At 46.8% G+C, this 25,343-nt stretch overlaps 1 protein-coding gene across 1 annotated transcript in view; it reads right to left on the reverse strand.

The window, feature by feature from the left end:
• The window catches only part of IL22RA1 (interleukin 22 receptor subunit alpha 1), a 159,776-nt gene that overhangs the window by 44,852 nt on the left and 89,581 nt on the right, over positions 1-25,343 (reverse strand). Inside the window, exons 2-3 of the mRNA XM_078681254.1 lie at positions 20,069-20,204; positions 10,113-10,306 (exon numbers count right to left, since the gene is read on the reverse strand). Of these exons, the coding sequence (XP_078537380.1) occupies positions 10,113-10,306; positions 20,069-20,204 (330 nt within the window). The remainder of the gene's footprint in view (positions 1-10,112; positions 10,307-20,068; positions 20,205-25,343) is intronic.

Consider the following 25,343-nt stretch of genomic DNA (forward strand, 5'->3'; position numbering starts at 1 on the left):
GCAGTGTGGGTGGACTGACGCTTGGCTGGCGGTATGTGAGTAGTGACTTGCTGCTGGTCCCTACACACACTGCTAGCCAAACGCCACTCCATGCAATCTGTGAGCTGGTGTGGTTGCTGTGTCAGGAATGTGGGCAAGTGAAAGTAATGGGCCCTTGAATGGCTCTGTCTGCTGGTGTGAGTATTGTAATGTACTGGGTCCGCGGCTGCCGATGTGAATGGTTTTGTATGTGTCACACCTATGAAAGGTGTATGAATGGCCTGTAAAGAGGTTGGTGCCTTGTCGTGGCTTTAAAGCTCACAAGCTGTGAGTCAATGTTTCAGTTTCTCGTCCTTTCAATTATTAACAGTGCATTTCATTTTTGTGAAATCTCTGGTTAAAACAACTGTATATACTGAACCATCACTCACCCTCGTGCCAAATCCAACCAGTATGTTTGTGTGCTTGAGGAATAGGTAGTTGTGCAAAAACGTTTGTCGTTTTTGTCAAGCAGGGTGTACCGTGTCCCTTTTTGTGAATGTTGTAATGTGTTGGTTTCGTGCCTGGTGGTGTGAATGGTCTTGTGTTTATCATGTATGAAAGGTATTTGAATGGCCTGTAAAGCGGTGGTGCCTTATTGTTCCTTTATAGCTCATGAGCTGTGAGTCAATGGTTTAGTTTCTCGTCCTTTCAAATATCCACAGTGCATTTCATTTTTGTGAAATCTCAGGTTAATACTACTGTATATACTGAACCATCACTCCCCCTCGTGTCAAATCCAACCAGTATGTATGTATGCTTGAGGAATAGGTGGTTGTGCAAACATATTTGTCCATCTAGGGAAACCTACCAAACCCACACATTTCTGGAAACTAGACACCAGGGGGAGTCCAGCGAGGTATGGCTTGCATGGGTCCCCCAACATTCTCCTACCCAGAATCCCCTGCAAACCTCAAAATTTGCTGAAAAAATGTACTTTTTTCTCAAATGTCTGTGTGGGAAAGTTCTGGAATCTGCGTGGATCCACAAATGTCCTCCCACCCAGCGTTCCCCTAGGTCTCCCGATAAAAATGGTACCTCAATTGTGTGGATAGGCATAGAGGCTGCAACAGGAAATGGCCCAAATCGTACTGTGGAGACTTCAAATTTATCTATAACAAAACTAACTGGGGTTTTTTTTGGTGGGGGGGGGGGCACCTGGGGTTTTGGCCATCACGGGAAAGTACCAAATCCAAACATTTCTGAAAACTAGACACCCGGGAGAGTCAAATGGTAAAATGATACCTCACTTGTGTGGGTGTCCAATGCAGAATTGGCTAAAAACTTTTTTTTTTTTAAATGTAGCGCTTAGAATTCTTGGTGCTATACCCTTATACCCTATATTATGGGCTCTTCCCAGTCACAGGCCCTTGCCCCACCCACACAAGTGAGGTATCATTTTCCTTGGGTGACTCAGGGGAATGCTGTGGGGTAGGACATTTGTGCAGGCACAGTGATTCCACACAAAAATATGTGGAAAAGGTAACTTTTTTCAGCTAAATTAGATGTTTGAATGGCATTCTGGGTAGGAAAACATTGGGGGATCCACGACAGCCATACCTCATTGGCCTCACCTGGGTGTCTAGTTTTCAGAAATGTTTTGGTTTGGTACTTTCCCAAGATGGCTGCCGAGCCCGGGCCAAAACCCCAGGTGCCCCCCCCCCCCAAAACCAGGTAGTTTTGTTATAGGGAATGTTGAAGTCTCCATAGTACCATTTGGGAAATTTCCTGTTGCAGCCACTATGCCTACCCACTCAAGTGAGGTACCATTTTTATCCAGAGACCTGGGGGAACGCTGAGTGGGAGGAAATTTGCAGATCCACGCAGATTCCAGAACTTTCCCACACTGAAATTTGAGGAAAAAATTGATTTTTTCAGTGAAATTTGAGGTTTGCAGGGGATTGTGGGTAGGAGAATGTTGGGGGACCCACGCAAGCCATAGCTCACTGGACTCCCCAGGTATTTAGTTTCCATAAATGTGTGGGTTTGGTAGGTTTCCTTAGATGGCCGCTGAGCCCTGGACCAAAAACTCATGGGATCCCCCTTGCAAAACCAGGTTGGTTTGTGATAGGTAATTTTGTTGTCGCCTCAATAGATTTTGGGACCTTGCCTGTCGCGGGTCTTTGACCCACCCACGCAAGTGTGGTACCATTTTTATCGGAAGACCTGGGGGAACGCTGGGTGGGAGGAAATATGTGGATCCACGCAGATTCCAGAAATTTCCCACACAGAAATTTGAGAAAAAAGTGATTTTTTCAGCAAAATTTGAGGTTTGCAGGGGATTCTGGGTAGGAGAATGTTGGGGGACCCACGCAGAAATGTGAAGCAAATGTAGTTTTTTTGGCAATTTTTTAGGTTTGCAAGGGGTTCTGGGTAAAATACCTGGTGCGAGCAAGTCAAGTCACCCCATCCTGGATTCCCCTTGGTGTCTAGTTTTAAAAAATGTATAGGTTTGCTAGGTTTCCCTAGGTGCCGGCAGAGCTATGGTTAAAAAACTACAGCTAGGCACTTGGCAAAAAAGGGTAATTTTTCACTGTGAAAATGTGGTGTGACCACGTTGCGTTTTGCGCCGTTTCCTTATCGCAAGGGACTCAGACATGAGTCCCTTGCTCACTTTGCCACTGGATTCAAGCAAGCCGGGCTGAAGACGGCTGTAATGCCAGAAACCGGTCCTCGGAAGCTTGTTTCCGGTCCAGGAAAGGCATGGCTTGGCAGTTTGGGCTGAACTGTTCCCATGAGGCACAGGGTCAGACTGATTTGCATATGGCCATGTCTGAACTGGGGTGGCAGAGTGGGCTAAAGAACGGTGATGGATTAAACCCAGAGCAGTTGACTGGGGGTGAGTGCCTGTATTGTCAACGCTCCGTCCATCACCACCTTTGGTTTTGCTTTGTTCGTCATAAGTTGGCAGGGTATGCTCATACGTGAGTCCCTTGCTCACTTTGCCACTGGATTCAAGCAAGCCGGGCTGAAGATGGCTGTAATGCCAGAAACCGGTCCTCGGAAGCTTGTTTCCGGTCCAGGGAAGGCATGGCTTGGCAGTTCGGGCTGGACGGATGTATGACATTCCAACGCATGCTTTTACATCGCATGCTTTTACAACGGGAGTTTTACAACGCATACCATTACAACGCATAGTGCTTTGGGGCGCTGGATAGTGAATAGTTTAATTTACTATTCCAACTCCAGTCCCCGTGGATAGTAGGGAAGGTGTTGGATAGTAAATTAAATCTATTCCCTATCCTAGAGCGCCCCCCAGCGCAATGCGTTGTAATGGTTTGCGTTGTAAATACCGCGTTGTAAAGGCACTACGTTGTAAAAGTTGCGTTGTAAGTGTTGTTCACCGGCTGGACTATTCCCATGAGGCACAGGGTCAGACTGAATTGCATATGGCCACGTCTGAACTGGGGTGGCAGAGTGGGCTAAAGAACGGTGATGTATTAAACCCAGATCAGTTGACTGGGGGTGAGTGCTTGTATTGTCAACGCTCCGTCCATCACCACCTTTGGTTTTGCCCCGTTTCCTTATCGCGGGCACTACGCCTACCCACACAAGTGAGGTACTATTTTTCTCAGAAGACTTTGGGGAATGCGGGGTGGGTGTAATTTTGTGGATCTACGCAGATTCCAGAATTGTTCACCACAGAAATGTGAGTAAAATGTCTTTTTTTGACACATTTTTAGGTTTGCAAGGGGTTCTGGGTAACAGAACCTGGTGAAACCCAGTCAAGTCACCCCATCCTAGATTCCTCTGGGTGTCTAGTTTCAAATAATGTATAGGTTGGCTAGGTTTCCCTAAGTGACAGCAGAGCTATGGTTAAAAAACTACAGCTAGGCACTTTGCAAAAAAAGGTTAATTTTTCACTGTCAAAATGTAGTGTGTCCACGTTGCGTTTTGAGCCGTTTCCTACCGCAGGCACTAGGCCTACCCTCACAAGTGAGGTACCATTTTTCTCAGAAGACTTTGTGAAAAGCGGGGTGGTTGCAATTTTGTGGATCCACGCAGATTCCAGAACTTTCCACCACAGAAATGTGAGGAAAATGTGTTTTTTAACAATATTTTAGGTTTGCAAGGGATTCTGGGTAACAGAACCTGGTGAGAGCCAGTCCTGTCACCACATCCTGGATTTCCCTGGCTGTGTAGTTTTCAAAAATGTATAGGTTTGCTGGTTTTCCTTAGGTGCCGGCAGAGCTAGGGTTAAAAAACTACAGCCAGGCACTTTGCAAGAAAAGTGTCATTTTTCACTCTGAAAATGTGGTGAGTCCATGTTGTGTTTTGGGCTGTTTTCCTGTCACGGGCACTAGGCCTACCCACACAAGTGAGATACCATTTCTATTGAGAGACTTAGGGTAACACAGAATTGTAGAGCAACCATTATTACCTATGCACTTTTGATGCATTTCTGCCTTCCAAATGAAAGACAATGTATAAAAAAGAAGTCATTTTGAAAAATGACCTATAACTCTCATGCTAGTATGGGTACTCCCAATTTTGGAAAAGTGCAAATATCTACTGCTACTAAACTCTATATTTTGTTCCCATTTCAGAAATACATAGGTGTCTTTCATACCAATTTTTTTCATGTATACATTTTCCCTGAATAATTGCTATAAACCCGGTGCACAGTGAAAAAACCATTGCAGGGCGCTGCTCAGTTATTGGCTCTGGGTTTGTCTGGTTCTTAGTGAACCTACAAGACCTATATATCCCCACAACCAGAAAGGTCCAGCAGATGTAATGGTATATTGCTTTCAAACAGCTGTCATAATTAGAAGAAGTTACAGGTGAAAACGTTGACACTATTGGCTGTTTTTTTCAACTAATTTAAAAATGTTCTTATATTTAACTGTTAGTTTCTATAAAGAAACCTTGAAGGATCTACACAAATGACCCCTTGCTGAATTCAGAATTTCGTCTAATTTTCTAAACCGTATATCTATCCAGGATCTATAATTGCTTTTATACCCATTTCTACCATTAACTGGAAGGAGTTTGAAAGCACAAAAAATAAAAAAATAGGTTATGTCCCAGAAAAATGCCAAAACTGTGTAAAAAACTTTGGTTGTCTGACAAAAGTCTGCTTGTCCCTGAAAGCTGGGAAGATGGTGATTTCCTCACCACAACCCCTTTTTTGATACCATTTGTAGGCAAAAAATCAGATGCTTTCATCTGTAGCCCCTTTTTCCCATTTTTCCAAAAACAAACAACATTTAGGTGTATTTTGGCTAATTTCTGAGTCCTCTCCAGGGGAATCCACAAACCCTGGCTACCTTTAGAATCCTTATGATGTTGGAAGAAAAGGACGCAAATTCGGCGTGGATACCTTATGTGGTCAAAAAGTTACAGGGGCCTAAGCGTGAACTACCCCAAATAGCCAAAGAAAGGCTTAGCACAGGGGGGGGGGAAAGCCTAGGAGCAAAGGGGTTAATTGTCATTGTATTTACATAGGGACATATTCTCAAGGAGCTATCGCCGAGTTAACAGAACTTTATAGTAGCCAAAATCGCGATACATTTATCACCCCATTTACAAGCTGGTGCTAACAGCCCATAGCACCATTTTACCTGCAATAGCAGCCGCAAAAAACATCGCCAGTGATGACCCCCACAACTATCGCTAATGAGATGCAGAGTAGGCGTTCCCGTGCCAAAAGCTGCAACAACACCACTCCCCAACATTCTCATCGACCAGCCAGATCGGCGTTAAGAACCCAAAACAGGCGATAAGGCATGTTAGCAGCAGGAAACTAACACCTGCTCTGACCTGGTGCAAAGTCGGACCACAGCCTGTACCACAAAAGTGAGCCCAGCCGAGAGCCACACCTGAAGAACAACAGATGCCATGGAGCCACTGATCCTGTGGGCCGGACACCCAAGAGGGCCACAACACCCACCACCACCCCCAGGACCACCCCCCACCCCCCCGGGCACACCCCACCACATCGGACCAAGACACTGCACATCAAAGGCCCGAAAACATGGGAAAAAGCACCCGTCTTATGTCGCACAATTGCAGCAATCAACGCACAGTTGAATACAGAAATCCTAAGTCATTCATTTACCATTGAAAAAAATCAAACAAAATGTCACATACTAATTTGTGTCCAAACAACTATTGTGAAGAGTCATGGTGGGGCATCCTAGGACAATCTGTGAGTCACAGCCTGCAAGACAATATCCAAGATAAGAAGGTGTGTCAGGCTCTTAGCAAAGGACAGGGAGAGAGAGAGACTGAACAAGGAGCACAATGCCAATCGTGCCCTTGGCTCATGCAAGCATGCCAACAGCTGCGTGTGTCTCGAAATTCGTGTGCCCCAAATCACAGGCCTGGCATCAAAGTTGGTACGAAGGCCACATCTCATCTCCGAAATGCAAGCAGTAGACAGACTAAAGTTAGGAATGAAAGCTCCTTTGTCCATACACACAAGGCGGAAGGCCGACCGACCCCCCGACCTTGGTCCTGAATGCGGCTGGCACGGCCTGCGTAGGACACCAAACCAGCCTCCGACGACTCCCACACCATGAACTGCGCTAATGAAAAACCAACATGCCCACACCCCACATACACTTGTCCCGGCATGACCTACACCTGCAAGGGATGCCCTTGACACATTGGTCAAAAACTACCCATATGTCCAAATGTTGCACACACATATGGCTCAATGCCCTGAGCTGCGGCATATCATCCAGAGAACTGCCGCCGGTCTGAGGAGTGCCGGTGCTACGAGACCAACAAACGTAATGGCAGGCATTCCTGGGCACATGCACAACCCCTTTCACGTGGAACTGTACAGCACACAAATGCTGCATCTGTTGGGATCTGTGCCAATGGCAGTGTTGCGAATCAGTTACCATCTGAGTTTCCATCTTGCCTACGTCACCTGCGTCCAACCCTTGTTCCACTGTCGATAATGCACATTCGAGTGGCCATGGAGGTCTGCCTTTCCAACGCAACGGTAGCTGAATTGGATTATGACCTGACAGTGCGCCCCCTGTTGGCCCATGAACAGGAGTGTCACCCATATACCCGTGCATGGGATGCACTGATCTTTGGCATATGTGCTGGCAGTTGTGCATGGGAGATTGCACAACTCTTCTTGTGCAGTGACCACATCGAGGCGCTACCCTATTGGGCTGTGTTGCGGATTGGGGAACCGGCATGGACTGAGCACATCTGCCTGGACCAGTTAATGGATTGGGTCACCCTGGTGTTCCTTGAAACCGACAACGATGTACTATTGGAACACATTGCCCATGAAGCTATGCTGGTTCATGGACGAGTAACTACGTTCCTGCAGCCACATCAGATTGTCATCCATAGCACAGGTCCCAAAACCTTGTTGCATTGTGGGGAATGCTCACATATCCCACCACAACAGTGGACATGTCTGCCTTCGTCTGGACTCTGAATGCATGTGCGTGGAACTACGCGTGTGTACACACACCTGTGCAAGGTGAGGCACTTCCATGGTCGGAGCAGCACAGCATCGTTTGGCAACGGTCCCAAATCAGACATACTTCTGGGAGGAGTACACACATGGCAATGTAGCATGACATGTGACCTTGTTAGACCATTCCACCTGATCACTATCGGCAGAGCAGACAGTTGGTGCAGTCCGCTGGCACAGCACTATGCAGACCCCATGGTTGTGACTCGTGTCCCCTCATTCGGGGCAATGGGCAGACCTCAAACATCACATGACTCGTCCAGCAAGGCAAGGTGGGCTGAAACCGTTGCCATCCGTAATGATTTGTGTATATTTTTGAACTGCCATGTCTTGCACTTCTCCTTGTCTTTCCTCGAACACGGGGTTCCATGTTGGTCCTCTGTGGGGCTTGTGGGGTTTGGCTTCTCCTCTGTACTCGGTCCGGGTGCATCCATGGTGCTACGCTGTGCTTGGACTGTTTTTTTGTGTTGGCTTTTATAGTGTGTTTTCCCGCTTGACGTGTGGGTATTGCAAGGCTGTCACTGGTTATCGCGCTTCGGAGCATCGCAACCTTTTGGGCGTTTGTGTTTGGCATTTTTTGTTTGTCGCGTTGAATTTTGCTCAGTCATTTGGCACGTTATCCTGCTAGAACCCACAAAGTACATACACATATAAATATATAATAAGTATATGCTAAAGTATAAACTAGAGGTCTTGAATTCTCAACCTAAAAAATTGCATTACATAGGGTCTAAATATTACTAGAATCTATAGGCCTCATTTACAATGAAATGATGTAGGGCAGCTCCGCAAGTATTTTTGCTGCACTGCCCTATGCCTGTTCAAAAGGGCAGGAATGGGTTGTATTTATAAGATACAGTGCATTCCTGTCCTTTCAGCCACCACACAATTTGGTGCCTAGTGCCAATACAGGCACCCTCGCACCATTGTTGGCAGGATTGTTTTTGTGCAAGAAGGCACACCTTCCTGCGAAAAACAATCCTTAGAGGCGTTTTCCTCTTTCTATGTGTGCTACACATAGAAAGAGGAAACAATTGAGGAGAAAGAAAGATATTTCTTCTTGTTACACATGCCCAGGGGCAGCATACAGTTTTCAGGCATCCTCAGGTTTACAATTCATTGTAAATCTGGAAATGTGTCAAAACCCATGGGAAAACCCACCGCAACGCCCATGGAATGCCCCCCTAACGCAGTGTAAAGCAATGCATTGACTTGCGCTGCGTTGCAGTACACCATATCTAGGAGGCCATGAAAAGTCACACAAAGTGACTCTGCATTGCCTCGTAGATACGGGTCTGCACTCTGCGCAATCAACGTGTCATAAAAAGTGACGCACCTGCAGCACAAGGGGCTTATAAATAAGCCCCTGTATTTTGAAAGCAGCTCGTATATTTCGGAAGCACCAGTTTATCATAAAACATTTTGCACATTTTTAGTGGTCTATCTTATACTGTGTGTAATGCAAGTATAAAATAAAGACTAACATATTCACAGTGCTTTCTGTCACAGGCTGCGGCCTCATAGCAGTAAAAATACACATCTCCACTACACCAACCACAATTAATTCTGTGGCTCTCTGGTTTCACACAGACCTTTCCTGTGCATTAACTAATAGAGGTTTCCTAATGTATTATAGTGCATTTCCCACTGAGTAACAACTTTTTAAAATGTATTTATTATTCTTTGAAGCTGCCGTTATTTTATATGTAGCTACCTGATGGTGAGAGACCTAAAAAACTTACCTATGTTTTAAGTATGATGAATGATGGTCAGCTACGTCCAGTTACATGCAGCTGTAAATGCAGAGCCGTCAGTATCCAATGAAATATAGTATGGTTTTCCTCTAATGCCATGCAATAAAGTTGCAGCCCATGCATTACAGCTAGTATACCAAGGACCACTGGTATTATGTGATTGTGTGGCCGCAGCGATTTTATCATAATTATAGATTTGCCGTATTTTCCACATAATCCATAATCTGCTGCATAATCTGCTGATTTTAACAAAAAATTCAAAGGTTCCAAAGTTACTAAAAAGCAGCAACAAGTGTTGCCGCTAAGCAGAAGGCCCTTTGTAAAGATGCACTGGTCACCTTCTTTTTGCTTATTGCTATATATGGGTGTTAAACTGGTACAAATGAGGAGCAACCACAGATTGACCATTTCTCTGGAGAACATTGATGGTCATCAATAATGAGTACCAGGTTCGAGAATTTTTTGTCTGGAAGGGGTCCTCGCGCCTAAGAAGAATTGATGCGTGGTCTTGGCATCAAAAAGTTTGAAGACGACTGCCCTATGGGGTTGCCTGCTTTTTATTGCTCTACAACTGTTTCTGATCAAAGCAATGCCCTGGTTTTGAGTGCATTGGTACAGAGAGTGCCAATTCCACTTCTCAGCTTTGCTTTTCAGTCTTGGAAGAGGTGCTTGGCTACCATGTACCTATATCTCAGAAAGGAACCATATCTACTCCTGGATATGCATTTAAGAACCCAATTGCATTCTGGAAGCTGTCTTCCTGTCCAACCCAGCTGAATCAAATGTAATATAGTGAAGCAGAAGTTTGACGAAGTAAAATGCTGGATGGAGTATCACGTCATTGATAACGTGGAGTTATCTGACGCCTGGCGGAAGTCATCGCAAGTACTTACTGTATTCCTTCAGGTGCACCCTTTTTGACACCACCCAGTTAGAGGAGCAGTTCTTGAAACGCGCTTTCACTCTGACGACGTATTCATCGTAGTTAAAGCCTCCAGTCGCAATTGCCATTTCAGTCGTGAGATTGCAGACTCTTTCTGGGATATTTTGGCATTCATATTTATTAATCCAGTTTTTAACTCCATATCTATGAAAAGAGAAGAATGACAGACATGCATCATTGGGATCAGTACACTAAGTTTAAGTTTGCCATGAAAGATGGATAGTAAAATAGCGTTTATTTCTGTACTGTTTTCCATAATTAATGTAATTAAGGATCATTTACTAAATGGATTTTAAGAAAAAATATGTAACTACAAGTTTACCTATTATTCATTTTATTTTCATGACTATTCATGACAGTGTGAGGTGGCAGCTTGAAAAGGGGAAAGTTAAATCCATGCAAGATTTTCATTATCTCTTGTAAGATACATTTAAACGCAATGGGCTAGATTTACTAAGGCCTGCCTAGGCGCTCCAGCGGCACTGTGCAATTTTACTAGTCCCTGTGGCCTTTCATAACAGCAATTAAATTGTAAACAAATTCACACACTTCTTAACCTCGATGTGTGCAACGCGAGTGCCCACATAAAACATTAGTAAATAACCTTAAAATATTCTAAATCAAAAATATTTACTGAGGCCCAGATTATAACTAATACTGACCAAAATGAATGCATGCTTTTATAGATCAATTTTGCTCTGAAATAGCATGTCATGTTTGGTTTTACCATGCGTGGCATGGGAGACCACACCATGACTTTTCCGGCTGGTAATTTCAGCCAGCACGATTGCTGCAGCAGCCAAGCTTTATTCTGTGTTCTAGCAGGTGTTGGGTGGGGTGTGTAACGCGGCGGGGCCACATGGAAAGCAGGCCGCGGCAGCGCTCAAACAAAGGTACGCCAACCATGATTACTATGTTGGCCGGAAGACCCCGAGCGGTCTCCAGCCGTTTATCTATCCCTTCGGGTCGAGCCCGCCCGAGGGGTGTATGGATGCGTGTAGTGAAGATACATTGTAGGGAAGAGGAAGGGTGGCTCTCTACATCCCTCCTTTCTTTTATTACACAACCATCAGGTCCTTCAAATTCACGGAGAGGTGCACACAAAGTCTTTCTGTCTTTGACTTGGCGAAGGGTTCGCCGGAGACCATACTTCTGGCTCCGGTAGCTGGAACTAACTGCTGCACCTGCTGGAGTGTTTCGGGGTGCCCCAGTCACCTCGTCCTGGCAGGGTCGACCAGCCCTGGGGACAGCCTCGTCGATCTACACTTGCAAGTTCCCCTGCAAGGAACTCAGCATCCCCGGTGAACCACGTGGGGAAATGCTTGGGGTGTCCTCGGGACATTCAGACTCTTCTTGGCCGAACCTTGATCGCAGATCTTATTGAAGCAAGGCACATTCCTTGTGACAAACTGTTGCCCGCGTTGGGCAGTGACCATGGTCCCTTGAATGCCGACCACTGTCCACCTATTGAGCTCATAGGGTGTCCTGAACTTCCAGCATGGATGCCTGTCCTTGACCACCACTCGATCCCCTACTTTTAGCTGTGGCTCTTGTGCCCAGCGGGCCTCACAGGCCTTGAGGTTGGTCATTGTCCTTCTTGCCTGAACTGCTTCGTTGTCTCAATCTGGGGGCTCCCACATTGGGTCTGACGGGATGCTATCTCATGGGGGCCGCTTGAAAAGTAGGTGGGACGGGGCGCATTTGGTGGTGCTGTGGGGTGTCTGTCGATAGGTGCCAAGAAATTGGTCCAGTGCTGCTTCTGCATCTTCTCTTTGGTCTACAGCAATGCGCAGTGCTCGGTTAAGCGTTCGCATCAGAAGCTCCACCTCCCCATTGGCTTGTTTTCACCCGGGACAGTGTCTCATCTTCAGTAGTGGCATGGCCGATTCCCTCGAGTGTCATGGCTGTGGGGCACGCTCCTTGCGAGACCATCTTCATGAATGCCTCTTAGTGGAATGCATCCGCTGAGGATCCTGGAGGCGACATGGACTTGGACATGGAAATTGTAGGACTGCAGGTGCACCCCCATCTCTCTATCCTTGGGGGCGCCAGCTTGGACGATCCTGCAAAAAGCGGGAGTAGGGGCTTGTGGTCGGTCACAACGTGGAACTCCTGGCCGCACAGGTATAAGTGAAAATGTTGCAAAGCCTATTTTATCACCAGGGCCTCCCTCTTGATTTGGGCATACCTTGTTTCAGTGTCTTCGAGGGCCTTACTGGTGTACGCTACAGGCCTCCAAGCTTCTGGGCTGTGCTCCTGAAGGAGGACCGCTCTAAGGCCAACTGGGCTGGCATCAACGATCAGTTCAGTGCACCGCCCCGGATGGAAGTAAGCCATTACCGTCTTGTACAGCAGCGCTGCCTTGATGTCATTGAATGCCGTATTGGCAGCTACAGTCCACTCCCACTTGTGGTCATTGCGTGTGAGACCACGGAGCGGTTCTGACAGGACAGCGAGGTTTGGAATAAATCTTCCACAGTATGTAGCCATGCCGAGAAAGCTTCTCACTTCTTTGGGGTTCTTCGGGGTGCTTACTGCTCACATGGCTGTGGCCTTCTTGGGGTCCACTAGGAGTCTTTCTCTGGTGAAAGTGTACCCGAAGAAATCGAAAGATTCCTGGTAGAACGAGCACTTCGACTTGTGAAGGGTTAGCCCACAGTCTTCCAGTCTCTTCAGGGTGACTTGGAGGTGAGTGTGGTGGTCTTCCAGGGTGTCTGAGAAGATCAGAATGTTGTCACTGAGGTTAATCACACCCTGCAGACCTGACAGTGTTTCCCTGATGGCGTTTTGGAAGACTTTAGTTGCCGACGACACTCCAAAGCTGAGTCTCTTGTATCTCCCAAGGCCAACTTGCGTTGAGAATGTAGTGATGTACCTACTCTCGGGTTCAAGTTCCAGCTGGTGGTATCCCGTGTTTAAATCTAATTTTGAGAACCACTTGGTTCCGTTCAGGTTTGCCACTGTGTCGTCCATAGTGGGCGTAATGTGGCGTTCTCTCCTGAGTGCCATGTTGGGTAGCGTCATGTCCACACAGAGTCGGATGGCTCTGGGCTGCTTGGGTTTAGGAGCCATGACCAGCGGGGACGCCCACATGGTGGGCCAGAGACCATCTCAATCATGTCGAGGTCCTCAAGCTTCTTCAGCTCTTCCTCCACCTGCCAGCAGAGATTGAACGGCACTCTCTGGTGCCTTAGGGAGACCGGTCTCACTGTGGGGTCAATGTGGAGTTTGAACTTCTTCCCCTTGAGTTTCCCTAGTGCGGTGAACAATGCTGGAAACTCCTTCAGAATGGCTTTGACGTGAGAGTCATGGATCTGGTGGGCAGAGGAGACTAGCCCCAGGTCTTCAGCTGTATGACAGCTGAGCAGTGTCCCCTTTCTTCCTTCTGTGATTTGGAACCTGGTCTCCGTGATATACTTTCCGCTGGCGACCTTGGCATGAATGACTCCTCAGAGAGGAAGTGGATCTGTCCCTCTATACGTGTAAATCACGGCTTTGGAGGGCGTGAGCGGGGGCCGTGGCGACAGACGGTCGTATTGCTCTGAGTCCATCACATTGACAGAGGCACTGGTGTCGATGAGAGCCTGAACAGCCGTCCCTTCCACCGAGACAGAGCACATTAGTGGTGACCTTCGCAGATTGTCAGTCCTGCTGACATATGACACGACAAACACATCCTCGTTATCATCCTCAAGAGCAAGGCTGCTGGACCTCCCTTGGCGATGGCAGGTCGTTGATGGAGACCTGGCGAAGGTGCAGCGACATGCATCGCGGCCTCAAAGGAGCCTGTTGGAACCAACCGCTGTGACACACCTTGGCGAAGTGGTTGATCTTGCCGCAGCTGGAGCATGTCTTCCCTCTTACCCCGCAGATGGCTGTCGCTGAGTGATCTTCATCACAATAGCCACATTGCCCTCCGGGCTGCTTTTTCGGCATTTGGTGAGCCGTGTTAGGGTGTCTTTGGATCACCTCGACCTTCTCTTCCTTGACTGGCATGTGCCTGGACGCATGTGATGCTGCGACGGGCGTATGTAGGGCGGCCTCCAATTCTTTAGCCCGAACATCCGACAGTTCGTGTGCTCGGGCCAAGACGAGGATCTCGTCCAGCGAGTTCTCAGGTTGATAAAGGATCAGCTACCGCAGGAGTTTGGAACGGCATCCTAGGATGATTTGACCTCGTATCTCCTCCCTGTGATCCGGGAAGGTTCATGTGCTGGCCGACCGGTGCAGCCACGCGTAAAACATGTCAACTGACTCCGAGTCTGACTGCGACGCCCGTCTGAACTTGAACCTCTCAAAGTCAGGGTTAAGTTGGGGGTCAAAGTGTCTATGACCGCAGTGCCCGCTGCTTCGTAATCGTCGCCATTACCCGTGTTAGGGAGCGTTTCAAAGAGGTCGTAAATTTCTGAGCCTCCATAGTAGATGAGTAGCGACCTCTTCACGGTGCTATCGGTCTCCCTGGTGCCTTTGAAGTAATGGTTGAGCCTACCAACCAACGCTTTCCATTGTGGCGCTGCCATGGCGGGGTCTGAGGTTTCGCTGAAGGGTGGTAGTGGTGCGAAGTCCATGTGACTGTGCCCTGGGGAGGTGTGTTGGCAACCTGTCCGGATTGCTTCCCCTGGCTTGCTGGCTGGCAACGCCAGTTTGAGCTGGGTTGCTCATGGTGTCTGCGCGTCTGTGTGCAGGTGAGGAGTCGCAGCTCTGCCGCTAGGAATCTGTGGGTGAGCGTGCGCGCCGGCGTTTGGCTGGTGGATCTGGGGCCTTGATGGCGCGTATGAGGCGGCTTTTCTCCCAGGCGCGGGCTGAGGTGGATGGCCACCTCCTGGCACGATTGTATGAGACAGACCAGGCGCCATATCCTTTGTGAGTGCTGGTGGGTCTTGATTTTTTCCCAACGTGCTTTCCCCTCTCTCGCTGGATGAGCCTTCTTTAAGTGTATTGTTCCAATCTTTCCCCTGTTCCTTATTATCTCTCTTAGGCAGGTGCAGGCAACATACCTGGCAGCAGCGAGAGTTGGGGCCTGAGGCTCGCCACATGGCAGAGGCAGAGCAGAGGTATGGGCCTCTCACTGGCCTGGGTGCTGCCAAACGGAGGTGGGCCGAAGGCTGGAGCAAGACGTCCTGCACCGGTGCAGCTTGACGTAGAAGGCAGGGGGAGTGCCTGCAGTACTGCGATCCACCACCACGAGGAAGACCCTCTCAAGTCAGGCACTCACCGCAGAGGACTCCGGCTGCCGCGTGCGCCACCAGCTGAACACGCTCCTATGGCACTGGGGAGACGCGTGGTTGGGCGCAGGACACGTGGGTCTCTGAGGCAGCAGTAGCTGGGGCTGGTAACGCAGGCCTCTGTCGCCGACAGCAACACATGGATGCCCAGGGCAGAACTTCCTCCGCAGGCAGGAGCAGAGCAATGCGGGTGGGCTCCGCAAGCTCCCAGCTGGACGCCGGGTAGGAGGCGGTGCACGCGAGGGGCACGACCGGCCTCGTCGCCAACATAGCGCGGCGGGGCCACGTGGAAAGCAGGCTGCGGCAATGCTCAAATAAAGGTAGGCCACACCACGATTACTATGCTGGCCGGAAGACTTCGAGAGGTCTCCAGCTGTTTATTTATCCCCTCGGGTCGAGCCCGCCCAACGGCTGTATGGATGCGTGTAGTAAAGATACATTGTAGGGAAGAACCCGGGTGGCTCTCTACAGGGTGGAGGGGGGAGATTACAAAGCTCTCTACAGCTAGAACAAACTGCCCTTCCCTTGCATCTTTAACATCCCCCTCCCACATCCCCAGGCCTGCGCCTACATTCACTGCCTGCTCAGAGCAGGTGATGAATGTATGTGGTAAAACCACATGGAATAGAGGGTTCTGTGTGGTTTTATGACTATAAAAAACAGTCCCACACAGAAATTCCCCATTCCATGGAATTTTCTTTGTAATTGCACAGCACTCGAGTAATTTTACCAGGCAGAAACCACCCACTCAGTACCATGCAACTCAGAATCAGGGCCATAGTCTGTAGTTCTCATGAGAAAACTGGCATAAGCCACATCTTCTGCACTTAGATAGGACACCCCTATGGTAAATAAAACAGGAGCATATTACAAAGGGCCTTATCGCCGCTTTAGCGGGAATTTTTCCCGCTAAAGCGGCGATAATTTTATCGCCCTATTACCTAGCTGTCGCTAACACCAGTTAGCGACAGCTAGTAGGAGATAGCGGGCATTTAGGTGCCCACTTTGCATGTCAGCAATAATTATCGCTAATGACATGCAAAGTGGGCGTGCCAAGATTTTAGCGACTGGAAACAGTCGCTAACATCTCTATCTCCTATTACCAACTTTTGGAAATAATCGCGCAAAGCGCGATTATCTCCAAAAGCTAACGCCTGCCCAGAGCTGTTCTTAGGATAACATGGCTAAGAGCATTTGCTCGGTAATGCATGAATATCGCTGACTTTACAGCGATATTCATGCATTTCGGCCGATTTTTATCGCTTAGGAGATAAACCTTGATAATAGCAAAGCTCCTAAACGATAAAAATCGGCGGAGCTCGGCGATATTAATATTGCCGCTAAACCAACATAGCGATAATCATCGCTAGTTGTTGGTAATATGCCCCACAGTTTGGTAAGCCAGTGAGAAATTTGTTCCTTGTAACCAATGAATTCAATGCATTATTTGTTCTCTGAACGAAGATAATTGAATGGGACATAATTCCGAGAATGACTTGAGACTTGACATCAAATATCCAGAAATGTCTTTGCAATTTCTGCAACATTTTGATTATTACACAATATTTTCAGCTTGATTAGAAATGTTAGTGATAATACATTCGACACAAATCTCAAACCTTCCACATCAAATCCATTCAATCCATTATTGACATTTTGTATTAATTGCTAGACGTGTAATTTTTTTCATCCATTGAAAAAATGCATGAGCAAAAAGGCTTTCTGCATCTACACATAAACCGAGCAATCTATTAACACTTAGGGCCATAATACGATGGTCTTTGAAAGTCCAACGCTTAGCCGAGCACCTGTTTTTATGCACCTGCGGTGCCTACAGTCAATTCATTTAACCAAATATTTCTCAAAGTTAGTGAATTATTTTGAACAGTACAGCTCAGAAACACAAAGAGCAAAGCTTGCCCACTGTTTCTGAGTATTAGGTAGGAAAACGAAGCCATAACTAGGAGAAATATCGGGTTTATTAATGGACTTTCCCTTCTGCAGGTGAGTAAAACACAGGCGTTCGCTCTGCAATGATGCAGCGGAGCCCATCATGTATGTTCCCAGGGCCCCTTGCCCAGCCCAGAGTTGAGGAACTGTTTCTACTTTCCAAATGTGTATACAGAAGAATTTGTAAATGTAATGCAGGAACTGCAGACACGAAGCTTGGAAACAGACAGAGGCAATCACTGCTCAATGTGTGTGAGTTGTGCTGCCTGCAATTCATGCAATAACTTGGAGAAATTTCGAGTTAAACATAGATGCAAAAGCAGTCGCGGCTTGTCTCATGGCAGAGTGGAGGGCAGGGAGGGGCATGAAAGGGTGGGGGAGAGGGACGGATGACAAAAAAAAGAAAATAACGTACGTGCTCCTCGACGATCATATCATCGTTCCGCAGCTCTTCTCCTGCCTGTTGCGTACATGCTGAGGCTCCCAGACTCCCCATATCCAATTCAAGCGTGTCGCTCTCTTATGCTGGTCAGGGGCGTAACACAGGCCCCGTAGCCCCAGCGGTGTGGAGAGGGCCGAGCTGCAGGGGGCCCCCTCACCACTGTACTTGGGCCTAGGAGCTCCGGATTAAATCCGGGGCTGGGCCCCTCCATGTACCTTGCAGGGGGCCTTCAACTTTCATTATGCAACTGATGCTGGTGCCACTGGAATCGAGCTAGCCTGGCTGATGAAGGGCGTTACCCAGAAACCGGTCCCAGAATGCTTGTTTCTGGTTCAGCCAAGACCTGTCTTGGCAGTTCGGGCTGGACTGTTCCCATGAGGCACAGGGTCAAGACTGATTTGCATTTAGCTGGGTCTGAACTGCAGTGGCAAAGTGAGCTAAAGAATGATGATGGATTCAAACCAGATATGTGACTGGGGCGAGTGTCTGAAAAGTTTCAGCGCTCCAGCTCTCATCTCCTTGTATTGGCTTTGTTCGCCCTAAGTTGGCAGGGTATGCCCAGACGTGGGTCCCTTGCTCACTTTGCCACTGGAACCAAGCTAGCCTGGCTGATGAAGGGTGTTACCCAGAAACCGTTCCCAGAATGCTTGTTTCCAGTTCAGGGAAGACCTGTCTGGGCAGTTCGGGCTGGACTGTTCCCATGAGGCAAAGGGTCAAGACTGATTTGCATATAGCTGGGTCTGAACTGAGGTGGCAAAGTGAGTTAAAGAAAGATGATGGATTCAACCCAGATCTGTGACTGGGGGCGAGTGTCTGAAAAGTTTCAGCACTCCGTCCATTATGCCCAGACGTGGGTCCCTTGCTCACTTTGCCACTGGAATCAAGCTAGCCTGGCTGATGAAGGGTGTTACCCAGAAACGGTCCCAGAATGCTTATTTTCGGTTCAGGGAAGACCTGTCTTGGCAGTTTGGGCTGGACTGCTCCCATGAGGCACACTGTCAAGATTGATTTGCATATAGCTGGGTCTGAACTGGGGTGGTGAAGTGAGCTAAAGAATGATGATGGATTCAACCTAGATCTGTGACAGGGGGCGAGTGCCCGAAAAGTTTCAGCACTCCGTCCATCATCTCCTTGTATTCACAATCATGAGAGAAGCACTGAGATTGGCCTGTGGTGGCTTGTTTTCCGTTCCAAAGGGGACTGAGAGCCTACGCCTGCTGTTCTCTCCACCTGGCAATGCAGCTCAGGTTGGGTAGATGTCAATGCTCATGACGGTTTGGCTGTCCTAAGATGGCTGCCCACCACTCTCCTTCCGTGCCTGTCTTGGCATGGCCCCACCCCCAAAGACTTGGCTACGTCCAGAGGAAAAATAAAATGATAATAACACTGTTTTTTAGGATCATTTTATTTTTCCATTCCCTTAGCTGGCCAGAGGGGAGGCAATGCTTCTCCTCCATAGCGAAAGAGCTGGAACTTTTCAAAAGTCAAACAAAAGGGTGCGTGTCATGAAGAGGTGTGCTGGTTGTGCGTGGAACTGAAGGACTATTTTTTTGCATTTGATGTGTCTAAAGGAAATGCTCATAAAGTGGAATTTCTCTGAATTAAGGCATGAAGCACAGATAGCACATGTCAGAAACAGTGAATAGGCACTGTATGCCACAATGTGTCACTTTTTCTATATTCCCTTGGGACACTGAGCACCTTCGATTTCCTACATTTACGTACATTTCCCCAAATATATATGAATATTTATAAAACGCAGTGCTTGGTCACATTATTGAAATATGTATAAGTGTTTTTTTCTTCTCTATGATTATCTTTTGACTAACCATTGCGATTGTGCACATAATATTATCTATTCTGTCCATATGATCCACAGGAACCGTTGGTTCTCCTTTCTTCCTGTCAGTAGAGCACTGAAACACAGAGTGGTAATGAAACAAATGTTCTTGAAATTTAAGGGACCAGTCGTTATATATAAACTGTACTCGTTGATGAATCTATAAGCTGTTTGAAGAAAGTTCGCCAAACAGACGACTTTATCAATGAAAGAGAAATAAGATGAATCATATTGGCCTGCATGATAGGTGCACCCATGCTTGACATTAGTGTTTTAATGTTCCTTTCATCTGCAGTGCTTTTCGTCATGTATCAACACACTACTCTTTGAGATGGTTTGGTATTTTTCGTTAGGTGGAGTTTATTTTTGTGTAAGGTCTCAGTGTAACCCCTTTCAGCTTTAGGGAAATATTTTTTTTAACAATTAGCTGAAAAAACTTTAATACTCACAGCTTGTATTGTACATCATATAGAGTCCCAGGTGGAAGTCTGTTTCCTTCCTCCCATTTCCAAATGCATTCGAAGTTTTTGGAATGCAACGTTATACTATAGTCTGTGAAATTTGAACATGCAGCATACACAGGCACTGTAAGAAAAGGATGGCCACAGTTAAAAACAGTATTTAGTCCATCAAAAAACAATTATACGTTAAGGACCAGTGCAAGGATTTTTCAGGCTTATGGATATTTACATTCTTTGTCCCCTGTAAAGGTAACTTGACTATATTTGGTGCTTCTAGGTGCAATATGGTACCATCAGACTCGTAGTTTCCCACAAAGTGACCTTTGTTTTGATTACGATTGTCCCAAAAAAAATCAAAACGCATGTTAACAAGGTTACCTCGACCATATGAATTATACTTTTTGGTTTTCCACAAGTAGACTTTTGCTGAAAGCATTTAAAATCTTTGTGTGAAACTCCGGGGAAAAACAAATTGGAATCAGCACGGAAACACCAGTTCACACATGGTATTACCAAAAACCTTTTAATCACTGTTATTTACCTCCACTTCCCCAGAAATAACGGGACTCCTGGTGACAGTAATTTCAAGGTGAGGAAAAAGCCTGAATTTTATTCTGCTACTCATAACAAGGGCCTCAGTGTTTAATTTGAGCTGGTGGTGTCTGATATTTACCTCCCCAGTCGGCTTAGATGCCGGCTACGAAGTACCGACGGACAGAGCGGTGCTTCACTCTTTTCCTGAGCCACTGCCAGGCGGGGTGAGGTCTTCCTTTCTTACAGACTATGTGAACAACACTAGCTGTAATCATAAATTGGAAAACTCAGGTGACATCTGCACTTGTTTTTTACACTAACTCTTTGTTGTCACTTTATTTTGTTTTTTGCAGTAGCACTGGTTTTTTAAGGTCCTGATGAAAGCAAGGACATAAAAGTCCTATATTGCTGAAACATGTTGACCCGGTTTTCATCTTAGACAGTTCACGTAACTTTACTGTCTTTGACATACATTTTAATCTTGGTCCAGTGAGCACCAAATGAATAAAGTTGGTTCTGTGCTCCCTCATCCAATTTTATAACACATTGGTTTTTTTGCTTTTCAAATTCACTATTTTCTGCACTGCACACCCCAGTCTCACTGCCCTGTTTTTCCACTCATTACCTGCTATCTGAGTGGTATACCATACCGTTGTTGGCACAGCTAAGAGTACCTTTAAAACATCTGGTCCCCTTATATCTGTGACATAATATACCTTGACGGATGGTTCGGATAAATCCCAAATGATGAAGGGCGGATTCGAGTGGTGACTGATGGGTATTATCCTCATCCACTTGAGATGTTGAGTAAGTGTAAGGGTCTGTACTGTCAGTTTTTTCGCCTGTCTCCTTTAAACTCTTCAAATTTCAGACCCTCTGATACTTTGTGTAGTTGTCTGATATTTACCACCCGCTCTTAATTGTCAACACTGGCACTTATGACAGCCTGCCACATGGTGGCGCTGTTTGTGAAATTGGGAGATGATAACAATAACAGTTGTTTACTAGTTCAATATACATTAAAACTACTAATACATGCCGCCCACGCTGTTCTTATAGCATTGGAGGCCTGGAATAGTCTGAATTGTCACACCTGGAGGCGTGCAATGGTTAATAGTTGTGTTGTTACATTGAAGAACCGGGTTATTTAAGACCCAGCGGCGCCAGGGGCACGCCCAAAGTCTTCGGGTTCACCTGTCTTAGAATACAGAGACAGGGGATCCTTCTTGGTGGCGTCAAAGATCAAATTTATTGGCTGCAGCCAGTAACAGAAGTCCTAGAAATCATCACGGTATGAGTTCTCAGGAGACTGCTCAATTTTACAAAGCAAGTCATCCCTTTTTATGCCAAAAATCACATTCCAGACAAATACCTAACATTTACAAACTGTCCAATCACATGTATCCACACCAGAGGTATCGCATGACAGTAAAACCCACTTTTCAGGAATATATGATTTTACAACGCTTACCTGTACCACGCATGGCTTTACCACGCGAACTTTACCTCGCATGTGTCTTTTCCACGCAGCAAATCATAACGCAGGATTCTACTCCGCAATTTTTGAATGAATGAATGAATGAAATATGATTTATTCACGCGCTACTATGCCCACTGGGCGTCAAGGCGCCTAACTCAAAAAGATTAGCTGCGGGCAGACAGAGACACGAGCTCACTGATATGCTTTGGAAAAACACCAAGTTTTCAGAGCTTTCTTGAAAAGATCCAGAGAGGGCTGTAGTTTAATCTCCAAGGGAAGAGTATTCCAGAGCTGAGGCGCCAGAATAGAAAAGGCCTTGTTCCCCCATCTTACCGTCTTAGCGCGTGGGACTACCAGTTGGTTAAGCTCTAACGAGCGAAGACATCTGGTTGGCACATACCTAGAGAGCAAAGAACCCAAGGCATCAGTCGGGCCTGCCCTCAAGGCGCTATAAGTAAGACAGAGAAGTTTAAAAGAGACTCTGAAAGGGATGGGCAACCAGTGAAGACTCTTCCTTGCCGAGGTCGCGGAGGACATCCATGGCAGGGCCAAAACGAAACGCGCCGCGGCATTTTGCACAACCTGCAGGCGTTGAAGAAAGCCCTTGTTGGCCCCGGCATAGAGTGAATTACAGTAATCCAGCCTTGAGCCAACAAGGGCGATCACAACCTGTTTTCGTGCCTGTGGGGAGAGATAGTACGCGATTCTTTTCAGAATCCTGATGACGCCCCAACAGGTGGCCACTGTCCTATTCACCTGCAGCTCCATGGAGAGCCGGGTGTCAAAAATGACGCCTAGGTTCCTAGCAGATTGTGTGGGTGTGGGGCAGATGCCTAAGGATGAAGGCCACCACTCACCTGACCACATTTCCTGGTCTTTGCCGAAGACCAGGACCTCCGTTTTGTCACCGTTCAGCTTTAATGAGTTGAAAATCATCCAGTCTGCAACCAGTTGCATACAGGACTTGAAGTTGGACGCGGTGACATTCACGGAGTGAGTCAGGGACACCATAATCTGCGTGTCGTCGGCGTACGACACGACCTCCATCCCCTGAGATCTTACAAGTCTTGCAAGGGGGGCCACGTAGATATTGAACAGGGTCGGACTCAATGCCGACCCTTGTGGTACCCCACAATGCAACGACTTGACAGGGGAGAGGTGCTCCCCAAGCATCACTCGTTGCTCTCGCTGATGTAGAAAGGAGTTCAGGAGACTCAGGGCCGGTCCTGCTACCCCTGCCTCCCTTAACCTAGATGTTAAAGTACCGGGAGACAGGGTATCAAATGCTGCTGTTAAATCCAGCAGCACTAGCACGGTCGTCTGTCCAAGATCAACTTTCCGACGGATGTTATCAGCGACCTTCGTCAGTGCAGACTCAGTGCTATGTAGCTTTCTAAAGCCATGTTGGGACCCATCCAAAAATCCTGATACATCCAGGAAGTTGGAAAGATGACAATTCAGATGGGCCTCCAACATCTTAGCAGAGGCCGGCAAAAGGGATATGGGCCTAAAGTTCTTCAATAGACCAGGGTCAAGGGTGGGCTTTTTAAGAAGTGGTTTTACAATGGCCCTCTTCCATGCCGCCGGGAAGATACCTTGCTCCAGAGCTCCATTCATAATTTCCAACATTGGAGGAAGAATAGTGTCCCTACAGTCCTTTAGTATTCTCAAAGGAACCGGGTCCAGGGGAGAAGCAGATTTAGTTTTGTCTAACAGGAGGTTAAGACCCTCCAATGAGAGCAAGGGAAATTGGTTCAAGACTTGGGGAGAAGACGCATCCCAGGATTCAAGCTGTTTAACTCGGGAGAGGTCTTCTTCACTAAGAGTGTTCCTCTGTGATTGAAGAGCCACATAGATGTCATCAATTTTATTAAAGAAGAAATCTGAGATGTTATTACATAGCTCCTGTGAAGCAACCACGGGATCAGGTACCTGGAGTGTGCATTTTTACGTTAACTGACCTCTTACGTCCCTTCTGATAGGCTACTATAAATTATTTCGAAACAGCCTAACAAAGCAAAATATCGATGTTTTTCACATAACAATAATACAGATTACCATTTTCTAAAAACATTTTTAATTTACAATGCGCTTTAATTATATTTGTATATGTATAAATATTGGATCCTTATCTCACCTCTCCACTGCCCTTCACGGAAACGAGCGTCAAAACAAAAAAATAGAGATAGGACTACTATTATGACATACACGTCACGTCGCTGGGGAGGCTCTTTTCTTGATCGTCAGAGGCACTTAAATCTTATTTTTTATCAGTTTTATTCTTTTTTTTTTCAAACCGCTTGGTATTTTATTGGGGGGGACACCCCCCCCAGCCCCCCCAAACCCCCTGAGCCCCCCTTGTTTTTTATAGTTCCTTTTTTATTAATTATAAAAGAACAGGACGAGAGAACGAAGACTGGAAGGAAAGCACGTTGCGTGGTGAAGACGGTCGTGGAATGCACCCGCGTTGTAAAGACGTTTGCGTGGTAAGTGAATCGTACTAAACGTCATGCGTGGTAAAGACTTCGTAGTAAATGATGTTTCCCCTTTTCAGTTGCCCAGCCCATGATCAATCATCGGTCAAACCCAACATTCTTCTTTAGACAGTTCGAACGAACCCATAATAAAAAAGGGCACAACCCAATCGTAAATAGACCATAAAGAAAGGAGCAGAAACAGGTGAGAGTAGGATAAGGCATATTTGTGTGCAGTAAAAGTTTATGATGTCCTGTGCTCTGATCCTTAATCTTGATCAGCTAAAGGGCAGGAACTGGTTTAACAAGGTCAGCTTCAGGCAACAGGGTCAGTTCACTCAGGTCAATCAGGAGTCAGCACAAACTCGAGCTAAGGTGTACATGTCCTTAAAAAGACTAGTTCAGCCACAGTCATTGGCCTATGTGAGGGCAACCACAAAATGGCTGCCAAACACAAAATGGAACCCAAGGGTTCAGAACGGAATCCCTAAATACGTAGTGAATCCATCGGTCTAACATGATGAAAACACTCATACTTGCCGCACTAACTAGTTACGGTTCGCTAATATCAGATCCGTAACGAAACCATGACCTTTATGAAACGGGTTCAGAATTCACGGAACCTCAGACGCTCCTTTTGCCCTTACATAGGCAATAACCTAAACTCACGTCAATCTGAGTCCAGGTCTATATTCATCAGAATATCAAGATGTTGCTGGAGCATAATCCTATTACTTAGTACCTCTCTTGGGGCAGGCCTCCTTGCACACGTAGT

Source organism: Lissotriton helveticus, chromosome 3_1 (genome assembly GCF_964261635.1).
Source record: "Lissotriton helveticus chromosome 3_1, aLisHel1.1, whole genome shotgun sequence".
NCBI classification, from domain to species: domain Eukaryota; kingdom Metazoa; phylum Chordata; class Amphibia; order Caudata; family Salamandridae; genus Lissotriton; species Lissotriton helveticus.